At 42.8% G+C, this 22,501-nt stretch overlaps 1 protein-coding gene across 1 annotated transcript; it reads left to right on the top strand.

Moving 5' to 3' along the window:
• Positions 1–411: 411 nt before the first annotated feature.
• Positions 412–7,083, top strand: SPATA31F3 (SPATA31 subfamily F member 3). The gene is given in 5 exon segments (XM_058445899.1): positions 412–604; positions 1,087–1,132; positions 1,664–1,724; positions 3,007–3,500; positions 6,516–7,083. Coding segments are annotated over 5 exon segments (1,029 nt in total). The 5' UTR covers positions 412–460; the 3' UTR covers positions 6,800–7,083.
• The last annotated feature ends 15,418 nt before the right edge of the window (positions 7,084–22,501 follow it).

Genomic DNA, 22,501 nt, shown 5'->3' with positions numbered 1-22,501 from the left:
TTCTCAGTACAGATGATGTAGTTCATGGAGTTCCTCTGATCTACCCACTGTCTCTCTTATAGGGCATGTAGTGTGCATAGAGACTCGGTTATCTAGGGATAGGTGTCAGGCCATTGTAGTAAAGGAGAGAGCTGAGCCATAAGAGTATAGAGAGTAGAGAGAACATGAAAAGGTACATGTTGCCCATGACCTTGGCGTCTTTTGCCCCAGGCTCTGTAGCCCATACAGAGCACCAGACACCCTCATCTGAATATTGAATCACCATAGTAAGCCTCTCTAAAAACAGATAAAGGTCTGTGATGCTATCCCTGCCTTGTGGAACAGGAGGGCTTTGTGATGCAGTCTGGTGGTTTGGATCCCTCTTCTGTGAGGCAGAAATGACGAGGTGTAGAATCTGGAGGTTATTAGGTTCCAAGACAGTGAAAGACTAGGGAGAGGGATGGCTAGTGAGATTTAGATCATGTTGAGCCCTACCTTTGTTTTGTGGGATGTTGGATATCCCTTATACATCTATGGATCCATCTGCATTATTGCATTAATTATTTGGCAAGTGAAAAAGAGCCGCCAAAAATTAAGGTTGGGACCTGACAGGAGCTGTTGCCGGGTAGGGAAACACTATGACCATGGCTAAATTGATGTGCCTCAAACAAGATTTTATCCCCCAGCTTTCTCTTGTTACTCTTAGCCCTTGCTTTTTTAAGGGGGTTTCCTCACTGGATACCAGAAGAGCTCCCAATTTGGGTGATTATTCTGGTTGGCAGCTATTTAGGGCCCTTTGATGGCTGCATTCCTTTGGCTTCTGGACCCACCCATCCACTTTTCCTCCTGTCTCATCTTAAAGTCCGCACAGAACTTATGAAAGGAATGGGGGTGGGAGGCATGGAGTACGGAAGAGCCTGAAAGTGAGTCAGAAACAAGCAAATAAGGAAACTCTTGGGGTGAAAAAGAATACAGAAAGGAAAGATAGAAGAGTATATAAAACTGGAACACAGAAAAGGATTGGGAAATGTTTATGAGTTTTGTTTCATTTTAGATATGGGAAAAAATGGGGTAGCAGCTTTACATTCTAATGTTTTTGTCTTTAAGTGTCACCGAAGAGTCCAACAAAAGCCTGGAGATGGAACATCAAGAGGTAAAGTCCCAGTCTCTCTAATTCGCTTCTGCTGTGGGTGAGGTTCCCATGGATCCTGATCCTCTATGACCCCTGGTGCTAAGAGCCAGGTGCTCTAACCACTACAGACTCTAGTGCCCCCCAGGGACAATTTCTCATGGAAGACTTCCTTGGGTGGAAAATCAGAGCCTAGGAACATAAAAAATTCTCCGTGTTATCCTCCTGAGAATAAAGAATGAAGAAGTAGGGCAGAAGTCCTCAACTCTGTCATTTACTAGTTTTACAAACCTGTGGAAGTCTCTTCCACTCTCAGTCTTGTTCTCCATAAAATGGGCATGTGATGATCCTTCCTTAATCCCAGTGTGATGGTGAAGAACAAATGAGACAAGGTGCAGAACAACACATCATAAACGGTTAAGTTGTACACAGATGTGACTTAGTGTTCTGACTCTTGGGGTTTTTGGTATCCTCTCATTAAAAGGCCTTCAGCTTCTTATAGGATGTCCCTGAATCCTCTCCAGTTCCACGTAACACTATTTTCTGTTTCTTCAGCTAGGAGAACTTCCCAGGAAGAAGCCAAGAAGTTGTGGAAGCTGCTGTTTCTCATGAAAAGGTAATCTCTTGTTCTTTGCAGTCTCCCAGCTGCTAGTGTGGTCTGTGATCATTTCTCAGCTTGGCTTGGGGTAGAGATGAGAAGAGGGATAATGGATGGGAGGCAGACATACACAGTGGAGGCTGGTTCACTAGTTGAGAGAGTTGCCAGGGCAGGGGGGCTGGGCCAGACATCTCAAGAGGGAAGGGTCACCCAATTCTGCTTTGGGCTAGGGTCACAGTAGTTCTAGAATTCAGGCTTGTACTAGTGTATAATTCATAAAAGACTCTACACAGGGTTGCATTCAGCCACAAGACAAGCTATCCAGTCAAGAGGAATGGATTTTGCATAAAGAAGTCATCCCTGTCTTATTCTCTTTATTCTCTCTCCTCTGAGTCTGACTGGACTCTGCTGACATTACCTCCTCTGGCTCTGTCATTAGGGAGACAGCCCTCAGATGGCAGCCTATCATCTCATCCTCTTCTTAAGATTTCTAGAGAACAGGATTGATTCCCAAAAGATGTTGAGTATATCAGCAGGGATACCAAATAGCCCTCAGAATGCAGAGGTCCTACATGAACTTCAAGCCCAAATACCAGGCTTTGGGTTTCTTAGCCTCAAATGAGACTGATCCGGGTTCTAACTGGTGATGCACCATCAGCTAACTGCCTGGCTCCGTTCTCCTAGTTCAGCTTTTCAACAAGGTCAGCAGAGAACTGATCCCAGCTCCCAGCCTTCTCTGAGGGCCATGCCCTCCCATGGGTTGCCTGAAGCCTTGCCCAACAAGCTCCAGACCGTCAGCCCAGCCCACCACACCTTGCCAAATGGCTTTTTCTTTTCTTTTTTCTTTTTTTTGAGACAGAGTTTCACTCTTGTTGCCTAGGCTGGAGTACAACAGTGCACTCTCGGCTCACTGCAAGCTCCATCTCCCAGGTTCAAGCGATTCTCCTACCTCCACCTCCCGAGTAGCTGGGACTACAGGCATGCCCCACCATGCCTGGCTAATTTTTGTATTTTTAGTAGAGACGGGGTTTCACCATGTTGGCCAGGCTGATCTCGAACTCCTGACCTCAGGTGATCCATCCACCTGAGCCTCCCAAAGTGCTAGGATTACAGGCGTGAGCCACTGTGTCCAGCCTCCAAATGGCATTTTCTTAGGAAGAAAAGCAGAGAGGTAGACAACAAGAGAGTGTAGGCTCCAGGATTTTCAGGACTGGGAAAGGACAATGCCAGCCCCGGCCCACACTCTTCCAAGAAGGCAGATGTCACTCCATCATTAATTTTGTCATGTTTCTCTTCCCAGCCAGGGCTGGCTTCCTCAGGAAGGAAGTGTGCGGCGAATCCTGTGTGCAGACCCCTGCTGCCAAATCTGCAATGTTATGGCTCTGGAGATTAAGCAATTGCTAGTGGGTGAGAACAACTAGATCTCCCTGACTTCACTGGGGCCATCACAGGGCTCCTCTTGCCTAGAGGCTTTGTCCACGTCTAGTGTGTCTTTTGAGCATAGTCAGGATCTGGGTTCCCCGAAATCCAAAGAGCTTTCACTGGCGTCTGTAACTCCAACACTGTCACAATTAATGGATCAGAAATCTTTAACCCAGTCAGCTGCCCAGTCAGCTGGTGCAGATACTGTCCAAGATTCCTGGGCTGATCACCTTCAGCGAGGACAGAGATCTCAAGTCCCAGCTGTGTCCCAGGTCATGGGATCTCTGTCTTCAAACTTTGAGAAGCCTGGAATTCCTCTGAGCCAGCAGGAGGGGAAGAAAAACAACTCCAAATTTGTCCTGGAGAACCAAGGTCAGCAGCCCTTGAATACTAGATTCCCTTTCTTTCTCTGAACCCAGAGCTCCCAAACCTAAAACAACACCCTATGACCCTACATTCCTTTCAACTGCTATTGCAATGTCCAAAAAGTCCTGAAGAATCTTCAAGCATAAGGATATTGTTGCACATATTCCCACAATTGAGGGCTCCCAAGATCTGTGGAGGAGTTCCTGTGGCAGCTTATACCACACCACTTCTAATTTTCCAAAGGATGGAAAGCAGACAGACAAACAGCCATTTCTTTCACTCTGAATGCTATCTCTAAGACTTCTGTTGAACAGATGAGCTTCCACCCCTTTGACTCTGGGTTTCATGGGAGGTTAGCTGGTCCACCTAAGCTTTCAGGGTTTTTGAAGGATCCACTATGGACTCAGAGCAGAAAAATTACTGTGAACAAATCCCAAACCCCATGGCTCTAGCTCTACCCTCTCCTCTCTTTCAGCTTCTAAGTGGCCTCTGTCCACTGCCTGGGGGATGCACTGAGGCCTCAGTGTGCCACATGTGTAGCTACCTTACTGTGGTTTCTCTTTTCTGCACATTACTGTCTGCCTTTAGAGATCCCTGGTCTGCCTTTAGAAATCTCTAAAACAGGGGAGCCCTTGGCCCTTTCTCTGCAATGATTTCTCCTTCACCTCTGTACTAATTAAAATCTCCCCTCCTTCCCCACCTTTTCCCCCACATTCTCCATCTGACCATTGACAAATCCAGATCAATGTCCTGTATCTGACTCAGGCTAAGTGAAAGCCTTGGAGTGGCACCTGCTGTAGAGACAGCTCCAGCTTCAGTGGAGTTTGCCAGCTGTTGTCCAGAGATCTCTGTAGATCCAGGAAATCATACAATGTAAGCCCTGAGACATGTTGCAGCCTTTTCCACTAGATCCAGGACGCTCTTTGATTGAGGAAGTCCATTTCAGTCCTCAAGAGGGAGGAAGCATTCTCCTAGACCATGCCCAGAGGCTGCTAGGATTCCCCCTCCGGGAGCAATTGAAACAGAGGGTTGATTTGCCATTGCTGGGACCTGATCCAAAAGATCCAGCAGTCTATCCAGTTCATCCTGTGACCTGATGACCAATAATCCCTGCCCTGGAGCAGTACAGCCCTGACCTATGTGGGTCTTCCCAGCATGCAGCACCAGAGGCCAGTGGGAATAGTGGCCTTCTCTGATCCACTGTGGCAGGAGGGCCAGTCCGCAATTGTTTCCTCAGGCCAAGGTAATGTTGCAGAGCCACACAGATTACAAATATGGGAAGATCTGCTAGGGCATTGTCCCTGCCCACGTCTGCCATTGTTGGGACTACAAATCACTGGGTCTGCAGTATTCCAAAGGCCTGGGAAGCAACTTGGTGCCCCTGTCCTCTGAAAAGCAAACACCTGGACCTGGAAGTGATACATATCAGCCCCTACACAGATCAGGAAGGGACACTTTGAATACTGACAGGCCTTGACCAGCAGCAACAGGCCTTGCCAGATGCTGTTACTGATGATTCTGAGCTGCCCAGACCCTGTCCCAGGAAGCCACTGAGAAACTTGAGACAAGTTTTGGCCCTTCTGTCAAGACTGCTTGCTCTCTATTATGTGGCTCTTTCCAGGGCTGTGGCCCAGGCAATCACTCACGAATCCACAATCACAGATTGAGCCCATCAGAGCCTCTGACTCAATCTCATCTGAATAGCAATGTGTAAGTCCTGGGCCATGCTTTCAAAACACCAATGAGACTTGTGTAGATAATGTACAAGTGTTCTGGACTAAAACACAAGCTGATGGAGATGGTACCTCTAGAGAGGCAGACAGATCCTCACAGCCCCTAATCACTCAAGGCACCCATCTTGGCCAAACTAAATTTCTACCTGAAAAATAAATTCCTTGAGATACATTTGGAAAATCCCATAAAAACAAGGGAATCCAGGGAACAAATTTTGACCATCCCAAAGAATATCTCCACTCAGGGATCCTTTAGGAGTCTAAAGATTGCTAAACCAAGGGAAAACATTACTCCAGAAACTTCATACCCCACCAGGCATCCTATGTGCCCCAGATCCAGAATGGGTTGGACTGAAAGAATAGCTTGCAGTTGAACCAAAGACAGTGCAGCAGAGCTACAAGTGATCTAGTTCCATAGCAGTACCCCATGCCCACTGGGATTCTGGGATCTCACACCCAGTGGAGGCATGACAGAGGCCCAGGTACTTTGTGTTCAGCTGGAGGCTAGAGTGAACAACCCAGCCTGGAGGGCCCTGAGCCCCTTAGACCAGATCTTTGCAAAAGTGAGGACAAGTCCCTACCCCAGCAGAGAAAACAGATGACCCAGTGACATTTGATAACATTCAAAGCAGCTGGAAATCACAGAGAAGGGGGTGTCCGGACAGCACTGGAGCTCTCCCCAGCCAGAGAGAACACCCTTTCTGCCCAGGTTCAGGGGCGAGTAGGGGCACTTCTAAGCAGAACTCCAGAGCTCACAACTTTCCAAATATATCTCCAGGATCTTTCTTAGGTAAAACTTTAGTTTAGCTAAGATGGTTGCCTTGAGCAGGGACTAGCAAGGATCTGTCTGGATCTGCGGAGCCCCATTTCCATCCTCTCAGTACTGGCTATTGCTGTTTCACCAGCTTCTCCATAACCTTGAGTTCCAAGAGCATCCTCCAGGATTACTTGGGGCAAAAGGACCAGATAAGAATAATTTGCAAAGCTGTTAGAGTAAGCTGAATAACCTCATCCAAACAAGGATTTCTGAGAATGCCAAACCTGGAGTGCCCAGAGCTTAAAGGGCCATCTTAGTGGGCCATTACTTGCTGGGCCAAAATTTTGCAAGTACAGTATTTGAAGGGGTAAATTTTTTCAGATCCAAAGTTTTCAGGGTCAAATAGTTCAGGGCCATATTTTACAGGGCAAAATTTGCAGGGTCAAAATTTGTAGGGCCACACTTTCTAGGGCTAAGAGTTGCAGGGTCTGGTAAGGGCAGTCTATACTCACAAGAGCATCATCCTTCCAGAAGCTCCAGAAATTGGCTTGGATAACAAGATGAAGCTGTTTCTGCACTGGATTAATGCTGAAATGAAAGATCGAAGGCATGAGGAATCCATTCTCCTTTCTAAGGCTGAGACAGTGACCCAAGACAGGACAAAAAACATTGAGAAGAGTCCAACTGTCACCAAAGATCATGTGTGGGGAGCTACAACAGAGAAGACAACAGAGGACCCTGAGGCTCAGCCTCCTTCTGAGGAGGAAGGCCTGATCTTCTATGATGCCCCCCAGTGCCTAAATAATCTGCTCTAGCAACACTCCCTTGAGTCCAGCCAATCCTGGGTCCTGTGCCACTCCTACAAATGCTCCAAACTCTGTCCTCAAATGACTTGTGCCACTCAACCAGGAAATCTATCCCAGGTCTAACTCACCTCAGCAGAAGGCACTGGTTTATGCAAGAATACCCATTACAAGACAAAGGAGTTCATAGGTTCCTGAACCTCTGCATCCCCCTGAAAAAGGCTTTCATTGCCATTTCCATTAACATGCAGGTGAAGCAGGGCATTCTCCAAATATACTTTGTACCTCTAAGCAAAGAGCCACCTGTTTGTGCCTCCTCATTTTCAATGTGGTATATGATAGAGGGAGTAAAGGACCTAAAAAGTACTTCTTATGTGGTATAGAAGCTTAAGTCACATTTTATTGCAGATGGGTCAGCATTCCACATGACTCCTCCAGCCCCACCCTAGAATTCGGATAAAAGGACTTGACAGAGAAGAAAGGCCCTTGTTTTAGGTGCATTGAAGGTAAATGTCAGGCTTGAATTCTATTGTCCCATGGTGTGTTGGGCTCAGAGGAGGAATGTGGACATGGCGATAGTATAAGAAGCAGTGGCCAGGAATTTTTGGCCCACAGGCAAAATTCATTGATGACTTCTATACAGTATATGCTGACAACCTGGAGGGAAGGTCCTTTAGAGTGCCATGGTGCTCCTTCCTTTAGGAATATTTATCAAAAGCACACAGCTAATATGACAGATGTCAAAACCAGATAATAGAATCTTCCTGTCTTTTCCCTGTTGTTATTGAGATCTTTAAGGGTAACCCATCTTAGAGCCTGCTCTAGTCCTGTTGCCTGTTCTAACCTCCATTGCCTTTCATTTGCATGGAATTAATGCTGCCTAGAATGAAGACTAGTTGATGAAGAGATCCCTAAAAGGGTCACAATAAAAACAACTTTGGGCTGAGTCTTGCATTCAACAATTCAAATATTCAAGTACTTGCTATGTGTCGGGCACTATGCCAGGCACTACAGAGATAACAGTGAACAATACACAGGCCTTGTCTCATAAAGCTCATGAACTCTGGGATAGACAGTCATATAAAAAGTCATTAGAAGCAATAAGATGAAAGTACATAGGAGGGCACTTAATCTAGTTTTGGGGAATGTTCATGGAAAGTTTCCTAGAAGAGATGATATGTAGGTTGAGTTCTAAAGGATGAGCAGGCATTAGTTGGGAAGGACGTAGGGAGTAGAGAGGCTTCCCCAGGATGAGAGTACAACATGAACAGTGGCATGGTGTCAAACAACAGCATGCCGTGTCAGAGAATAGTGACTCACTGGAGAAACCCCTGTATAATAATTAAAAAAAAAAAAACCACACAGTAAAATGTTTAAGGGATCAGAATGAGGTTGCCAAGCTGGAGAATGAATGGCATTCATTCACCCATTCTTCATTCCTTCAATAAATATTGAGCACCTATTATATGCCAGGCACTTTTATAGGCACTGGGAATACAGCAGTGAATATAAGAGGAAAAAAAAATCTGCTCTCTCAAGGAGCTTACGTTGGGAGCATGACTGGGAGGAAGAAAAAAGAAGTATAAATAAAAAACATAGTATATAGAAGGTGACCAGATACATGCAAAAAAATCAGAGTAATTGGATTAGAGAAGACTTCAATGGGGGTATAGTTTTAAATAAGGAGCTCAGGGAAGGTCTCGCTAGGAAATTAACATGTCAGCAAGGACTTGAGGGTGATAAGAGAGTAAACCACATGGGTAAATAAGGAAGAGCATTCCGGTCAGAAATTATAGCTAATGCAGATGCCTGCAGGTTGGAGGATGCCCAGCCTGTCAGAAGGAACAAGGAAGCCAGTGAACCTAAAGCAGAGTAATAAAGGAATAAAGGGAGAAAGTGGTAGAGGATGACTCCAGAGTGGTAAGGGGCCACATGGTATAAGGCCTGGTAGAAAGCCAGCAAGGAAGCTGGCTCTTACTTTGAGTAAATTGGGGAGCTATTAGGGGGTCTGCTTAGATCTGACTTATGTCTTAAAAGGATCACTTAGGTCATAGCGCTAAAAATAAGTGCATTGGGGGTATAGATTTGAGTAGAAGCAGGGAGATTAGTTGTAAGGTTACTCCGGTAATTATAGCAGCAGAGGAGATTACAGGCATTTAGATGCTGGGTTCATTTTGAAGGTAGAGACAATAGGATTTACTGAAAGATTGAATGTGGACAATTAGAGAAAAAAAAATGTCAAGGATAGCACCAAATTTTTTGTCCTGAACAACTGGCAGGATGAAGTTGTCATTAATTGATGTGGGAAATGCTGACATTGGAGTAGGTTTGGTGTTACTGGGTGATGGTGGGAGAAGGGGAGTCAGGAGTTCACATTTGTATTGTTTGAGATGAATATATGTTGCTTAGATAATGTATGTTGCTTAGACAATTTGGGCATTTGAGCCTGGAGTTCAGGGAAGAGCCCAGACTCCAGACAGATAAATAGCTAGAGATAGATAGATAGATAGATAGATAGATAGATAGATAGATAGATAAGATAGATGATAGATAGATAGATGATAGATAGATAGATGATAGATAGATGATTGATAGATGATAGATAGATGATAGATAGATAGATAGATAGATGATAGATAGATAGATAGATAGATAGATAGATAGATAGATAGATAGATGATAGATAGATAGATAGATAGATAGATAGATAGATAGATAGATAGATAGATAGATATAAAATCATGAGACTAGATATGACCACGAAGGGAGTGAGTGTAAATGAAAGAGATCTGAGGACTGGTCTCTGGGACTCTTTAATGTTAAAAGATTGAGAAGAGGCGGAAGAACCAGTAGGCAGAGGAGACTGAGACACAGCAGCCAGCAAGACAGGAGGAAAGCTAGAAGAGCGTCATACTGGAAGCCAAGAAAGGAAAGTGTTTTAAGGAGAAGGTGACCAATGGAATGACAAGTTGCCAATCAGTCAATTAAGATGAGGACTTGTAGTTGAGCATTAGATTTAGCAATATAGAGATCACTAATGACCCTGAGAAGAATAGCCTCAGGTGGAGGAACCGATGTGACTGGAGTAGATTCAAGAGATAATGGAAGAAGAGCAGTTGGTGACAGCAAGTGTAATCAACTCTTTCAAGGACTTTTGTTTCATAGGGGTGCAGGAGGGGAAAATGGGATCCAGAAGGAGTTTTTTTTTTTTTTAAGACAGGAGATTTAGTCTGTTGGATGGTTGGATGGTGATAGAAAAGATCCAGTCAAGAGGGATAAGCAAGACAGCAAGGGGAGAATTTCTGGAAGAAAGTTGTGGTGTGGAAGTGAAGAAGTGGGGGGTAAATACCCAAGTCAAGGAGCTGGATTTTACTAAAAGCAGACATTTTTCTGGTGGTATGGAGAAGTAGAGTTAATGATGAAGGAGATAATGGATTAGAAGATGAAAGAATTCCTCCACATATAAGGGAGTGTGGGCACAGACCCAGAGGGACGAGTGAGGAGCTAGGAAGGGACCATGGCTATCGGTAGGGGGAACGGTATGGAGAACCAAAGCCAGAAATCTGGGTGTAGAGAGAGATTCTGAAAGTTACTATTAGGGCCCAAGCAGTTGGTGGCAGTGTGAGAGTGTAAGTGGGCAGGGAAAGGTGGTCAAAGCCTGCTGCTGATATCTGTGCAGCAGGTGCTCTTGGAACACTGTACCAGCAGGAGAGACCACAGAGAAAGCTCTAAATGCATGGGGCCTGAGCAAGAGCCTGGGGCTGGAGATGGAGAAACAGGGCAGGGGTGGCTTCCTAGTGCTCAGTGAGGTAAGGGACCAGGGAGGCTCTCTGGGTGGGAGGAGTGGACTGGGAAGCAAGAAGACAGAGGCTGCCCTGAGCAGATGGGAGGGACCTCTGCTTTGGCCACCTGATATTCCTCAGAGGGTGGCACCTTTGCATTCTGCTTCCAACCTACCACAGAGGAGCCAAGAGCTGAAGAAAGGGCAAGAAGTGAAATGACTTCTTTATGACATGTTGTGAGGGACAGTTGGGATGCCCCTGGCTCCTAAGGAGATCCAGGATTATCCATCATCCCATCCTCAGAAGGAGGAGGTGGCAGGACTTTCTTCCTCGGACAGGACCCCAGCGTTAAGCATAATGTGTCCACTTCTGAAAAGATGCAGAAAGCCCAGATAGGAAGAAGCATGGATGTGTCTGTCCTCTGAATGATGATTCTGTGCCTAAGGGATGGGGGCCCAGTCCCTAGATGGCCTCCAGGCCATGAAGGCACAAGGTCTAGGCCTACTGAGCCAACACTTAACAGGTATTTGCCTAAAGCATCTCCAAAGATCAAAGGAGGTTTTGTGTTAAGCACATCCTGCCTACCTAGTGGGAGTTGGGCAGAAAGCCATGTAGGAGGAAGACACAGAGTGAAAGAAAGTGACTCAGAGGGGTCACAGCAGCATGAGGTGGGAATCTGGAGTTAATGTACACACATCTTGGTTTAGGGTGGGTGGAGCAGATCCTTCCCATGGTCCCCCACAGGCTCCTACATGCCCCAGCAGATTTTGATTATGGTAATTTCAGGCAACTGGCCACCATGATTGCTCAATTTTTGTACCTGCTCACCCCTAGCAGGGAAGTCATAGAATATGCTGAGTACAGAAGTGAATGTGGAAGCATCACCTTGCTTTGTTCAGTCCTGTCATGCCACCCTCTCGCCACCCTCCAGGGACTGGGAGTCCCTGAGCAGGAGCAGAAACTCCTTGCTCTGCTCAAAATTCCATCTTGTTGGAGATCCTCAGACACAAGGGCTCAGTTATCTCCACTTGTCCACTCAAATTCTAGTCCCTCTCCTCTGTGGGGCTTGGGGTAAAAGTCTAGGGGGACTAGAAAACATCCTCTGCCCCTAAATTTCCACATGCTCTGAGTCTCATCCTCTTTCAGCAGCCTCATTATCCTTCAGTTAACCTTCCCATCGTCACCCTATATTTGTCCTTGCCTGTCCAGGCTGAATCCCTGGAAAGACGTTAATAATGTATGAACACAGTAGTCAAAAAAGCTGTTATAAAAATACTCATACTGTGGTCTTATTTTTAAAAAATTTTTCTTTTTTTAATACTTTAAGTTCTAGGGTACATGTGCACAATGCGCAGATTTGTTACATATGTATACATGTGCCCTGTTGGTGTGCTGTGCCCATTAACTCATCATTTACATTAGGTATAGCTCCTAATGCTATCCCTGCCCCCTCCCCCAACTCCATGACATGCCCTGGTGTGTGATGTTCCCCACCCTGTGTCCAAGTGTTTTCATTGTTCAATTCCCACCTATGAGCGAGAACATGTGGTATTTGGTTTTCTGTCCTCGCAATAGTGTGCTCAGAAGGATGGTTTCCAGCTTCATCCATGTCCAAACAAAGGACATGAACTCATCCTCTTTTATAGCTGCATAGTATTCCATAGTGTATATGTGCCATATGTTCTTAATCCAGTCTATCATTGATGGACATTTGGGTTGATTCCAAGTCTTTGCTATTGTTAATAATGCCACAATAAACATATTTGTGCATGTGTCTTTATACCAGCATAATTTATAATCCTTTGGGTACATACCCAGTAATGGGATGGCTGGGTCAAATAGTGTTTCTAGTTCTAGATCCTTGAGGAATTGCCACACTGTCTTCCACAATGGTTGAACTACTTTACAGTCCCACCAACAATGTAAAAGTATTCCTATTTCTCCACATCCTCTCCAGCACCTGTTGTTTCCTGACTTTTTAATGATCGCCATTCTAACTGGTGTGAGATGGTATCTCATTGTGGTTTTGATTTGCATTTCTCTAATGGCCAGTGATGATGAGCATTTTTTCATGTGTCTGTTGGCTGCATAAATGTCTTCTTTTGAGAAGTGTCTGTTCAGATCCTTCACCCACTTTTTGATGGGGTTGTTTGATTTTTTCTTGTAAATTTGTTTAAGTTCTTTGTAGATTCTGGATATTAGCCCTTTGTCAGATAGGTAGATTGTAAAAATTTTCTCCCATTCTGTAGGTTGCCTGTTCACTCTGATGGTAGTTTCTTTTGCTGTGCAGAAGCTCTTTAGTTTAATTAGATCCCATTTGTCAATTTTGGCTTTTGTTGCTATTGCTTTTGGTGTTTTGGTCATGAAGTCCTTGCCTATGCCTATGTCCTGAATGGTATTGCCTAGGTTTTCTTGTAGGGTTTTAATGGTTTTAGGTCTAACATTTAAGTCTTTAATCCATCTTGAATTAATTTTTGTATAAGGTGTAAGGAAGGGATCCAGTTTCAGCTTTCCACATATGGCTAGCCAGTTTTCCCAGCACATTTATTAAATAGGGAATCCTTTCCTCATTTCTTGTTTTTGTCAGGTTTGTCAAAGAATCAGATGGTTGTAGATGTGTGGTGTTATTTCTGAGGGCTCTGTTCTGTTCCATTGGTCTATATCTCTGTTTTGGTACCAGTACCATGCTGTTTTGGTTACTGTAGCCTTGTAGTATAGTTTGAAGTCAGGTAGCATGATGCCTCCAGCTTTGTTCTTTTGGCTTAGGATTGTCTTGGCAACGCAGGCTCTTTTTTGGTTCCATATGAACTTTAAAGTAGTTTTTTCCAATTCTGTGAAGAAAGTCATTGGTAGCTTGATGGGGATGGCATTGAATCTATAAATTACCTTGGGCAGTATGGCCATTTTCACGATATTGATTCCTCCTATCCATGAGCATGGAATGTTCTTCCATTTGTTTGTGTCCTCTTTTATTTCGTTGAGCAGTGGTTTGTAGTTCTCCTTGAAGAGGTCCTTCACATCCCTTGTAAGTTGGATTCTTAGGTATTTTATTTTGTTTGAAGCAATTGTGAATGGAAGTTCAGTCATGATTTGGCTCTCTGTTTGTCTGTTATTGATGTATAGGAATGCTTGTGATTTTTGCATATTGATTTTGTATCCTGAGACTTTGCTGAAGCTGCTTATCAGCTTAAGGAGATTTTAGGCTGAGATGATGGGGTTTTCTACATCTGTACAGATACAATCATGTCTTCTGCAAATAGGGACAATTTGACTTCCTCTTTTCCTAATTGAATACCCTTTATTTCTTTCTCCTGCCTGATTGCCCTCGCCAGAACTTCCAACACTATGTTGAATAGGAGTGGTGAGAGAGGGCATCCCTGTCTTGTGCCAGTTTTCAAAGGGAGTGCTTCCAATTTTTGCCCATTCAGTATGATATTGACTGTGGGTTTGTCATAAGTAGCTCTTATTATTTTGAGATACGTCCCAACAATACCTAGTTTATTGAGAGTTTTTAGTATGAAGTGCTGTTGAATTTTGTCGAAGGTCTTTTCTGCCTCTGTTGAGATAATCATGTGGTTTTTGTCTTTGGTTCTGTTTATATGATGGATTACATTTATTGATTTATGTATGTTGCACCAGCCTTGCATCCCAGGGATGAAACCAACTTGATCGTGGTGGATAAGCTTTTTGATGTGCTGCAGGATTCGGTTTGCCAGTATTTTATTGAGGATTTTTGCATGAATGTTCATCAGGGATATTGGTCTAAAACTCTCTGTTTTTGTTGTGTCTCTGCCAGGCTTTGGTATCAGGATGATGCTGGCCTCATAAAATGAGTTAGGGAGGATTCCCTTTTTCTATTGATTGGAATCGTTTCAGAAGGAATGGTACCAGCTCCTCTTTGTACCTCTGGTAGAATTTGGCTGTGAATCCGTCTGGTCCTGGACTTTTTTTGGTTGGTAGGCTATTAATTATTGCAATTTCAGAGCCTCTTATTGGTCTATTCAGGGATTCAACTTCTTCCTGGTTGTGTCCAGGAATTTATCCATTTCTTCTAGATTTTCTAGTTTATTTGTGTAAAGGTGTTTATAGTATTCTCTGATGGTAGTTTGTATTTCTGTGGGATTGGTGGTGATATCCCCTTTATCATTTTTAATTGTGTCTATTTGATTCTTCTCTCTTTTCTTCTTTATTAGTCTTGCTAGAGGTCTATCAATTTTGTTGATCTTTTCAAAAAACCAGCTCCTGGATTCACTGATTTTTTTGAAGGGTTTTTTGTGTCTCTATCTCCTTCAGTTCTACTCTGATCTTAGTTATTTCTCACCTTCGGCTAGCTTTTGAATGTGTTTGCTCTTGCTTCTCTAGTTCTTTTAATTGTGACGTTAGGGTGTCAGTTTTAGATCTTTCCTGCTTCCTCTTGTGGGCATTTAGTGCTATAAATTTCCCTCTACATACTGCTTTAAATGTGTCCCAGAGATTCTGGTATGTTGTGTCTTTGTTTTCATTGGTTTCAAAGAACATCTTTATTTCTGCCTTCATTTCATTATGTACCCAGTAGTCATTCAGGAGCAGGTTGTTCAGTTTCCATGTAGTTGAGTGGTTTTGAGTGAGTTTCTTAATCCTAAGTTCTAGTTTGATTGCACTGTGGTCTGAGAGACAGTTTGTTATAATTTCTGTTCTTTTACATTTGCTGAGGAGTGTGCTTTACTTCCAACGATGTGGTCAATTTTGGAATAAGTGCAATGTGGTGCTGAGAAGAATGTATATTCTGTTGATTTGGGGTGGAGAGTTCTGTAGATGTCTATTAGGTCAGCTTGGTGCAGAGCTGAGTTCAATTCCTGGATATCTTTGTTAACTTTCTGTCTCGTTGATCTGCCTAATGTTGACAGTGGGGTGTTAAAGCCTCCTATTATTATTGTGTGGGACTCTAAGTCTCTTTGTAGGTCTCTAAGGACTTGCTTTATGAATCTAGGTGCTCCTGTATTAGGTGCATATATATTTAGGATAGTTAGCTCTTCTTGTTGAATTGATCCCTTTACCATTATGTAATGGCCTTGTCTCTTTTGATCTTTGTTGGTTTAAAGTCTATTTTATCAGAGACTAGGATTGCAACCCCTGCTTTGTTTCGTTTTCCATTTGCTTCGTAGATCTTCCTCCATCCCTTTATTTTGAGCCTATGTGTGTCTCTGTATGTGAGATAGGTCTCCTGAATACAGCACACTGATGGGTCTTGACTCTTTATCCTATTTGCCAGTCTGTGTCTTTTAATTGGAGCATTTAGCCCATTTACATTTAAGGTTAATATTGTTATGTGTAAATTTGATCCTGTCATTACGATGTTAGCTGGTTATTTTTCTCATTAATTGATGCAGTTTCTTCCTAGCCTCGATGGTCTTTACAATTTGGCATGTTTTTGCAGTGGCTGGTACCGGTTGTTCCTTTCCATGTTTAGTGCTTCGTTCAGGAGCTCTTGTAAGGCAGGCCTGGTGGTGACAAAATCACTCAGTGTTTGCTTGTCTGTAAAGGATTTTATTTCTCCTTCACTTATGAAGCTTAGTTTGGCTGGATATGCAATTCTGGGTTGAAAATTCTTTTCTTTAAGAATGTTGAATATTGGCCCCTACTCTCTTCTGGCTTGTAGAGTTTCTGCTGAGAGATCAGCTGTTAGTCTGATGGGCTTCCCTTTGTGGGTAACCTGACCTTTCTCTCTGGCTGCCCTTAATATTTTTTCCTTCATTTCAACTTTGGTGAATCTGACAATTATGTGTCTTGGAGTTGCTCTTCTCGAGGAGTATCTTTGTGGCGTTCTCTGTATTTCCTGAATCTGAATGTTGGCCTGCCTTGCTAGGTTGGGGAAGTTCTCCTGGATAATATCCTGCAGAGTGTTTTCCAACTGGGTTCCATTCTCCCCGTCACTTTCAGGTACACCAATCAGACATAGATTTGCTCTTTTCACATAGTCCCATATTTCTTGGAGGCTTTGTTTGTTTCTTTTTACTCTTTTTTCTCTAAACTTCTCTTCTTGCTTCATTTCATTCATTTGATCTTCAATCACTGATACCCTTTCTTCCACTTGATCAAATTGGCTACTAAAGCTTGTGCACATATCATGTAGTTCCCATGCCATGGTTTTCAGCTCCATCAGGTCATTTAAGGTCTTCTCTATGCTGTTTATTCTAGTTAGCCATTCATCTAATCTTTTTTCAAGGTTTTTAGCTTCTTTGTGATGGGTTCAAACATCTTCCTTTAGCTCAGAGAAGTTTGTTATTACCTATCGTCTGAAGCCTTCTTCTCTCAACTCATCAAAGTTATTCTCCATCCAGCTTCGTTCCATTGCTGGTGAGGAGCTGCGTTCCTTTGGAGGAGAAGGGGTGCTCTGATTTTTAGAATTTTCACCTTTTCTGCTGTGGTTTCTCCCCATCTTTGTGGTTTTATCTACCTTTTGTCTTTGATGATGGTGACGTACATATGCAGTTTTGGTGTGGATGTTCTTTCTGTTTGTTAGTTTTCCTTCTAATAGTCAGGACCCTCAGCTGCAGGTCTGTTGGAGTTTGCTGGAGGTCCACTCCAGACCCTGTTTGCCTGGGTACCACCAGCGGAGGCTGCAGAACAGCAAATATTGCAGAATGGCAAATGTTGCTGTCTGATCCTTCCTCTGGAAGCGTCATCTCAGAGGGGCACCCGGCTGTATGAGGTGTCAGTCGGCCCCTACTGGGAGGTGTCTCCCAGTTAGGCTACTCGGGGGTCAGGGACCCACTTGAGGAGGCAGTCTGTCCATTTTCAGATCTCAAACTCTGTGCTTGGAGGACTACTCTCTTCAAAGCTGTCAGACAGGGATGTTTAAGTCTGCAGAAGTTTCTGCTGCCTTTTGTTCAGCTATGCCCTGCCCCCAGAGATGAAGTCTACAGAGGCAGGCAGGCTTCCTTGAGCTGTGGTGGGCTCCACCCAGTTCAAGCTTTCTGGCCGCTTTGTTTACCTACTCAAGCCTCAGCAATGGCGGACGCCCCTCCCCTAGCCTTGCTGCCACCTTGCAGTTCGATCTCAGACTTCTGTGCTAGCAGCGAATGAGGATCTGTGGGCGTGGGACCCTCTGAGCCAGGCACAGGATATAATACCGTTGGAAAAGCACAGTATTAGGGTGAGAGTGTCCCGATTTTCCAGCTACTGTCTGTCATGGCTTCCCTTGGCTAGGAAAGGGAATTCCCGGACCCCTTGCACTTCCCGGGTGAGGCGATGCCCCGCCCTGCTTCAGCTCACACTCCATGGGCTGCACCCACTGTCTGACAAGCCCCAGTGAGATGAGCCCAATACCTCAGTTGGAAATGCAGAAATCACCCATCTTCTGTATCACTCACGCTGGGAGCTGTAGACTGGAACTCTTCCTATTCAGCCGTCTTGGAACCAGAACCCTAAAAAATTTATTCTTTAGAGCAGTTTTAGGTTTGCAGAAAAATTGAGTGGAGTAGGGAGAGTTCCTATATGTTCCCCTCCTGCCACTGGCCCACATACACACTTTTGCTTATTATTAACATATTGCATTACTGTAATACATTTGTTACAATTGAGGAGCCGATATTGATACATTATTATTAACTAAAGCCTGTCATTTACATTAGGGTTCACTTTTTGTGTTATACATGCTGTGGGTTTTGACCAATGTATAATGACATGTATCAACCATTACAGTATTATACTGAATAATTTCACTGGCCTAAAAACCCCCTGTGCTCCAGGGAGGGGAACACCACATGTCGGGCTCTGTCATGGAGTGGGGGTGTAGGGGAGGGACAGCATTAGGAGAAATACCTAATGTAGGTGATGGGTTGATGGGTGCAGCAAACCACTGTAGCACATGTATACCTATGTAACAAAACTGCATATTCTGCACATGTACCCCAGAACTAAAAGTATATAAAAAAAATCCCCTGTGCTCTACCTATTCAGTCCCTCTCTCCCTTCCCCCAAATCCCTGGTAATCACTGATCATTAAAAAAAATTATGGTAAAAATATGTATAACACAAGGCATACCCTTTTAGCCATTTTAAAGTGTAGAATTTGGTGGCATTAAATACATTCACAATATTGCGTGACCATCACCACTATCTATTACAAACACTTTTTCATCATACCAAATAGAAACTCTGTACCTACTAAACAATAACTCCCTCATCCCTCTCCCAAACCCTGAGACCCTGGTAACCTCTATTCCACTTTCTGTCTCTGAGAATTTGCCTATTCTAAGTATCTCATATAAGTGAAATCATATAATATTTGTCCTTTTGTGTCTGGCTTATTTCACTTAGTGTAATGTTTTCAAGGTTTATCCACATTGAACGTGTCAGAATTTTTGTTTTGTTTTGTTTTTGAGACGGAGTCTGGCTCTGTTGCTCAGGCTGGAGTGCAGTGGTGTGATCTCGGCTCACTGCAACCTCTGCCTTCCAGGTTCAAGAGATTCTCCTGCCTCAGCCTCCCAAATAGCTGGGAGTATAGGCACATGCCACCACATCCAGCCAATTTTTGTATTTTCAGTAGAGACAGGCTTTCATCATGTTGGCCAGGCTGGTCTCAAACTCCTGACCTCAGGTGATCCGCCCACCTTGGCCTCCCAAAGTGCTGGCATTACAGAAGTGAGCCATCATGCCCGGCCACATGTCAGAATTTTGTTCCTTTTTATGGCTAAATAATATTCCATTGTATGTATATACCACATTTTGTTTATCCATTTCATCTTTGTTTCCACGTTTTTGCTATTGTGAATAATGCTACTATGAACATTGGTGTGGAAGTATCTGAGTCCCTGCTTTGTTTTCCTTTGGGTATATACCCAGGAGTAAAATTGCTGAATCATTATGGTAATTAATAGAGGAATTGCCAAACAGTTTTCTTCAAATGGCTGTACCATTTTACATTCCCACCAGCAATGCACCAAGGTTTCCATTTCATTTCATCCTGGAGAACACCTACTTTCTTTTCTTTTTTTTATAATAGTCATTCTAAGTGGTATGGTGTACCAACTGTGGTGTTGATTTGCATTTCTCTAACGAGTAATGATGTTGAGCATCTTTTCATGTGCTTAGTGCCATCTGTGTATCTTCTTTGGAGACTATTTGAGCACATTGCCCATTTTTGAATTGGGCCTTTTGAGATTTTTGTTGTTGACTATGGATCTTTTTACTGTCTCCATAGTTTTGCCCTCTCCAGAATGTCATATAGTTGGAACCATATGGTATGCAGCCTTTTCAGATTGACTTCTTCACTTAGTAATATGTACTTAAGGTTCTTCCATGTCTTTTCATGGTGTGACACCTCATTTCTTTTTAATGCTGAGTCATATTCCATTGTATGGATATACCACAGTTTATCTGTTCATCTACTGAAGGACATCTCGGTTGCTTCCAAATTTGGGCAATCATGAATAAAGCTGCGATAAACATCCATGTGCAGGTTTTTGTGTGGATATAGGTTTTCAACTTTTTGGGTAAATACAAAGGAGCTTAATTGCTAGGTCATATGGTAAGTGTATTGGATCTGAGAGTCACAGAGATCCCTTTCTGTCATAAACATCTGGAATGCTCATGTTTTCTTTCAAATTCTTTTTAAAAGTCCATGGACCTAACTGGAATATCCAGCTAGGGGCTTGGAAGGAGTGTGTGTGTGTGTGTGTGTGTGTGTGTGTGTGTGTGTGTGTGAGAGAGAGAGAGAGAGAGAGAAAAGAGTTTTGCTTAGGCTATTGACCTAGGAGGTTCTTGAAATGAGAGGCTGGGTCAATAGGCCCCAGACACTGCCCACATGCTTCATGAGCACCAGATGTGCTCTATGGTTAGGTGAGGAAGCATGTTCCCAACTGAGAGGAACCGACACACCTGGTGGCAGAATGCAAAACTGAACACAATCCTTCACTGCATACATTCCACATGAACAATTATAGTGTCAAGGCTGCAGTGCTTTCCTCAGAAATCTTTCACAGTATGTTTTTCAGTTTTTTTCACTGTGGTTATGTAGTGACTGTGACTCATAGTAAGAAATATAGTTTATGAAATGACCCTTCCATATATTTTTATAAATATGTTTACAGATCTGTAACCAAATTCAGTTTGGTGAAACAATCCTACTTTTATTATATGTGATGCTCTCTAATATTTTCTATCATATTTCAATAAAAAAATCTCTAAAGGTGACTCTCTAAAATGATTTTGTGACAATAATGGGCCTGGACCTGCAGTTTGAAAAATACAGCCTTAGGATCATTTTACATTTTTTATTAAAGAAATACACTTTTGTCATTTTGTTTAAAGATGGTTACCTCTAAAAGACAAGAAGAATATTGTGGAGTATAGGTAAGCTTTGTCCTTGACTGGAGTGATGCAAGAACAGAATTCTCAAGCTTAAGACTGTGTGATAGTATGTTCTCACTTTTTTGTGGAGTCTAAAAATCAAATCAATTGAACTCACAGACATAGAGTAGGATGGTTACCAGAGGCTGGGAAGGATGTGGGGTTTGAGAGGAAGGTGAAAATGGTTCATGGGTTCAAAAAGATAGAATTAATTAATAAGACCTACTATTTGATAGCACAATAAGGTGACTTTAATCAGGAATAATTGTATATTTTAAAATAACTTGAAAAATGTGTTAATAATTGGATTGTTTGTAACCCAAAGGATAAATGCTTGAGGGGATGGATGCCCCATTCTCCATGACGTGCCTATTTCATATTGCATGCCTGTATAAAAACATCTCAAGTACCCCTTAAACATATATACCTACTATGTACCCACAAAAATTTAAAAAAAAAATAATAAAAATTTAAGAAGAGTCTGTGTGATTGAAAGTTCTAGTGAAAACGGACACTACTAACATACCTTTGACTGGATAAAACCCTGTACTATGTGAGAGGCTGATCCTTTCTGATCTGCAGGCATATCTAAATGAATGTTTGTTGGAGCATTGTTTATAGTGATTAAGAGGCAGAAACAACTTTAATAGGGGAATTACTAAATAACTTGTGATATACTCAAGCTATAAAAAAGAGAAAAAAACAGAGTCAATCCAACAGGAATAAAAAGTCTGGAGCAACAAATCTCAAATGGTGAATTGGTTAGATCCTGGGCAGGCAGTGGGGTACATATAAGAAACTCCAGAAAGAGGTGAGAAATGAGTGGATTGAAAAAGCATATCCATTACAACATACATCTTTATGTTTGAAGAACGAACATTAAAAGCTGTTACTTTTTTCTCACTTTGTAATAGAGACTACAAAACAGTACAGCTTTACATTACCTTCTTAGTTCTTGGGGATACACAGAAGACACTAGTGCTTTAAAGAATTAGGGTGTGCACCTTCTCAGAAGTTGTATCAGAAGTTTTAGGGAGCAGTCATAAGACTTTTACGTTTTAAATAGTTGAGAAACATTTGTTTGAAGACCTGGTAGAAACACACTAAATTCACTTTTTCAAGAGTTGTTCCTTGGAGGAAAATCAATGGTATGCATGTGGTTCTTATTGCTTTTTTTCGGATAATATAAAAATACTTATTAAACAAAGGACAGCCAAGTAAGAGGGTTACTCTGTAAGTAAATGACTCACTAAGAGTATATCGGCAAACTAACCATGGGCACTTCCTAACACACTGTAGTCCTGCTATAAACCATAATTCTCTGTAGGGATAACAAAAATCACTATTAAGCAATTTCAGTTTTTAATGATTTAAATGCAGTGGTTTTGGGAGTTTGTCTTTAAAGGAATTACAATGAAGACTAAAGCTGATATTCACCCTTAAAACAAACAAACGTTACTCTTCCCACTCTTCCCACAAAAACTTAATACTTTCCAACCATGACCATCAGCTCTAAGAGGACTCCTGTTCCTTTTATCTTAGAGGGCTCAATTTTCTAGGTTTCCTTATGCTTGTAAAGGCAGAAAATGTATAACAGAAC

This window comes from Hylobates moloch, unplaced genomic scaffold (assembly GCF_009828535.3).
Source record: "Hylobates moloch isolate HMO894 unplaced genomic scaffold, HMol_V3 SCAFFOLD_10, whole genome shotgun sequence".
Lineage (NCBI taxonomy): Eukaryota > Metazoa > Chordata > Mammalia > Primates > Hylobatidae > Hylobates > Hylobates moloch.
This window is presented reverse-complemented; position numbering and strand designations above follow the sequence as displayed.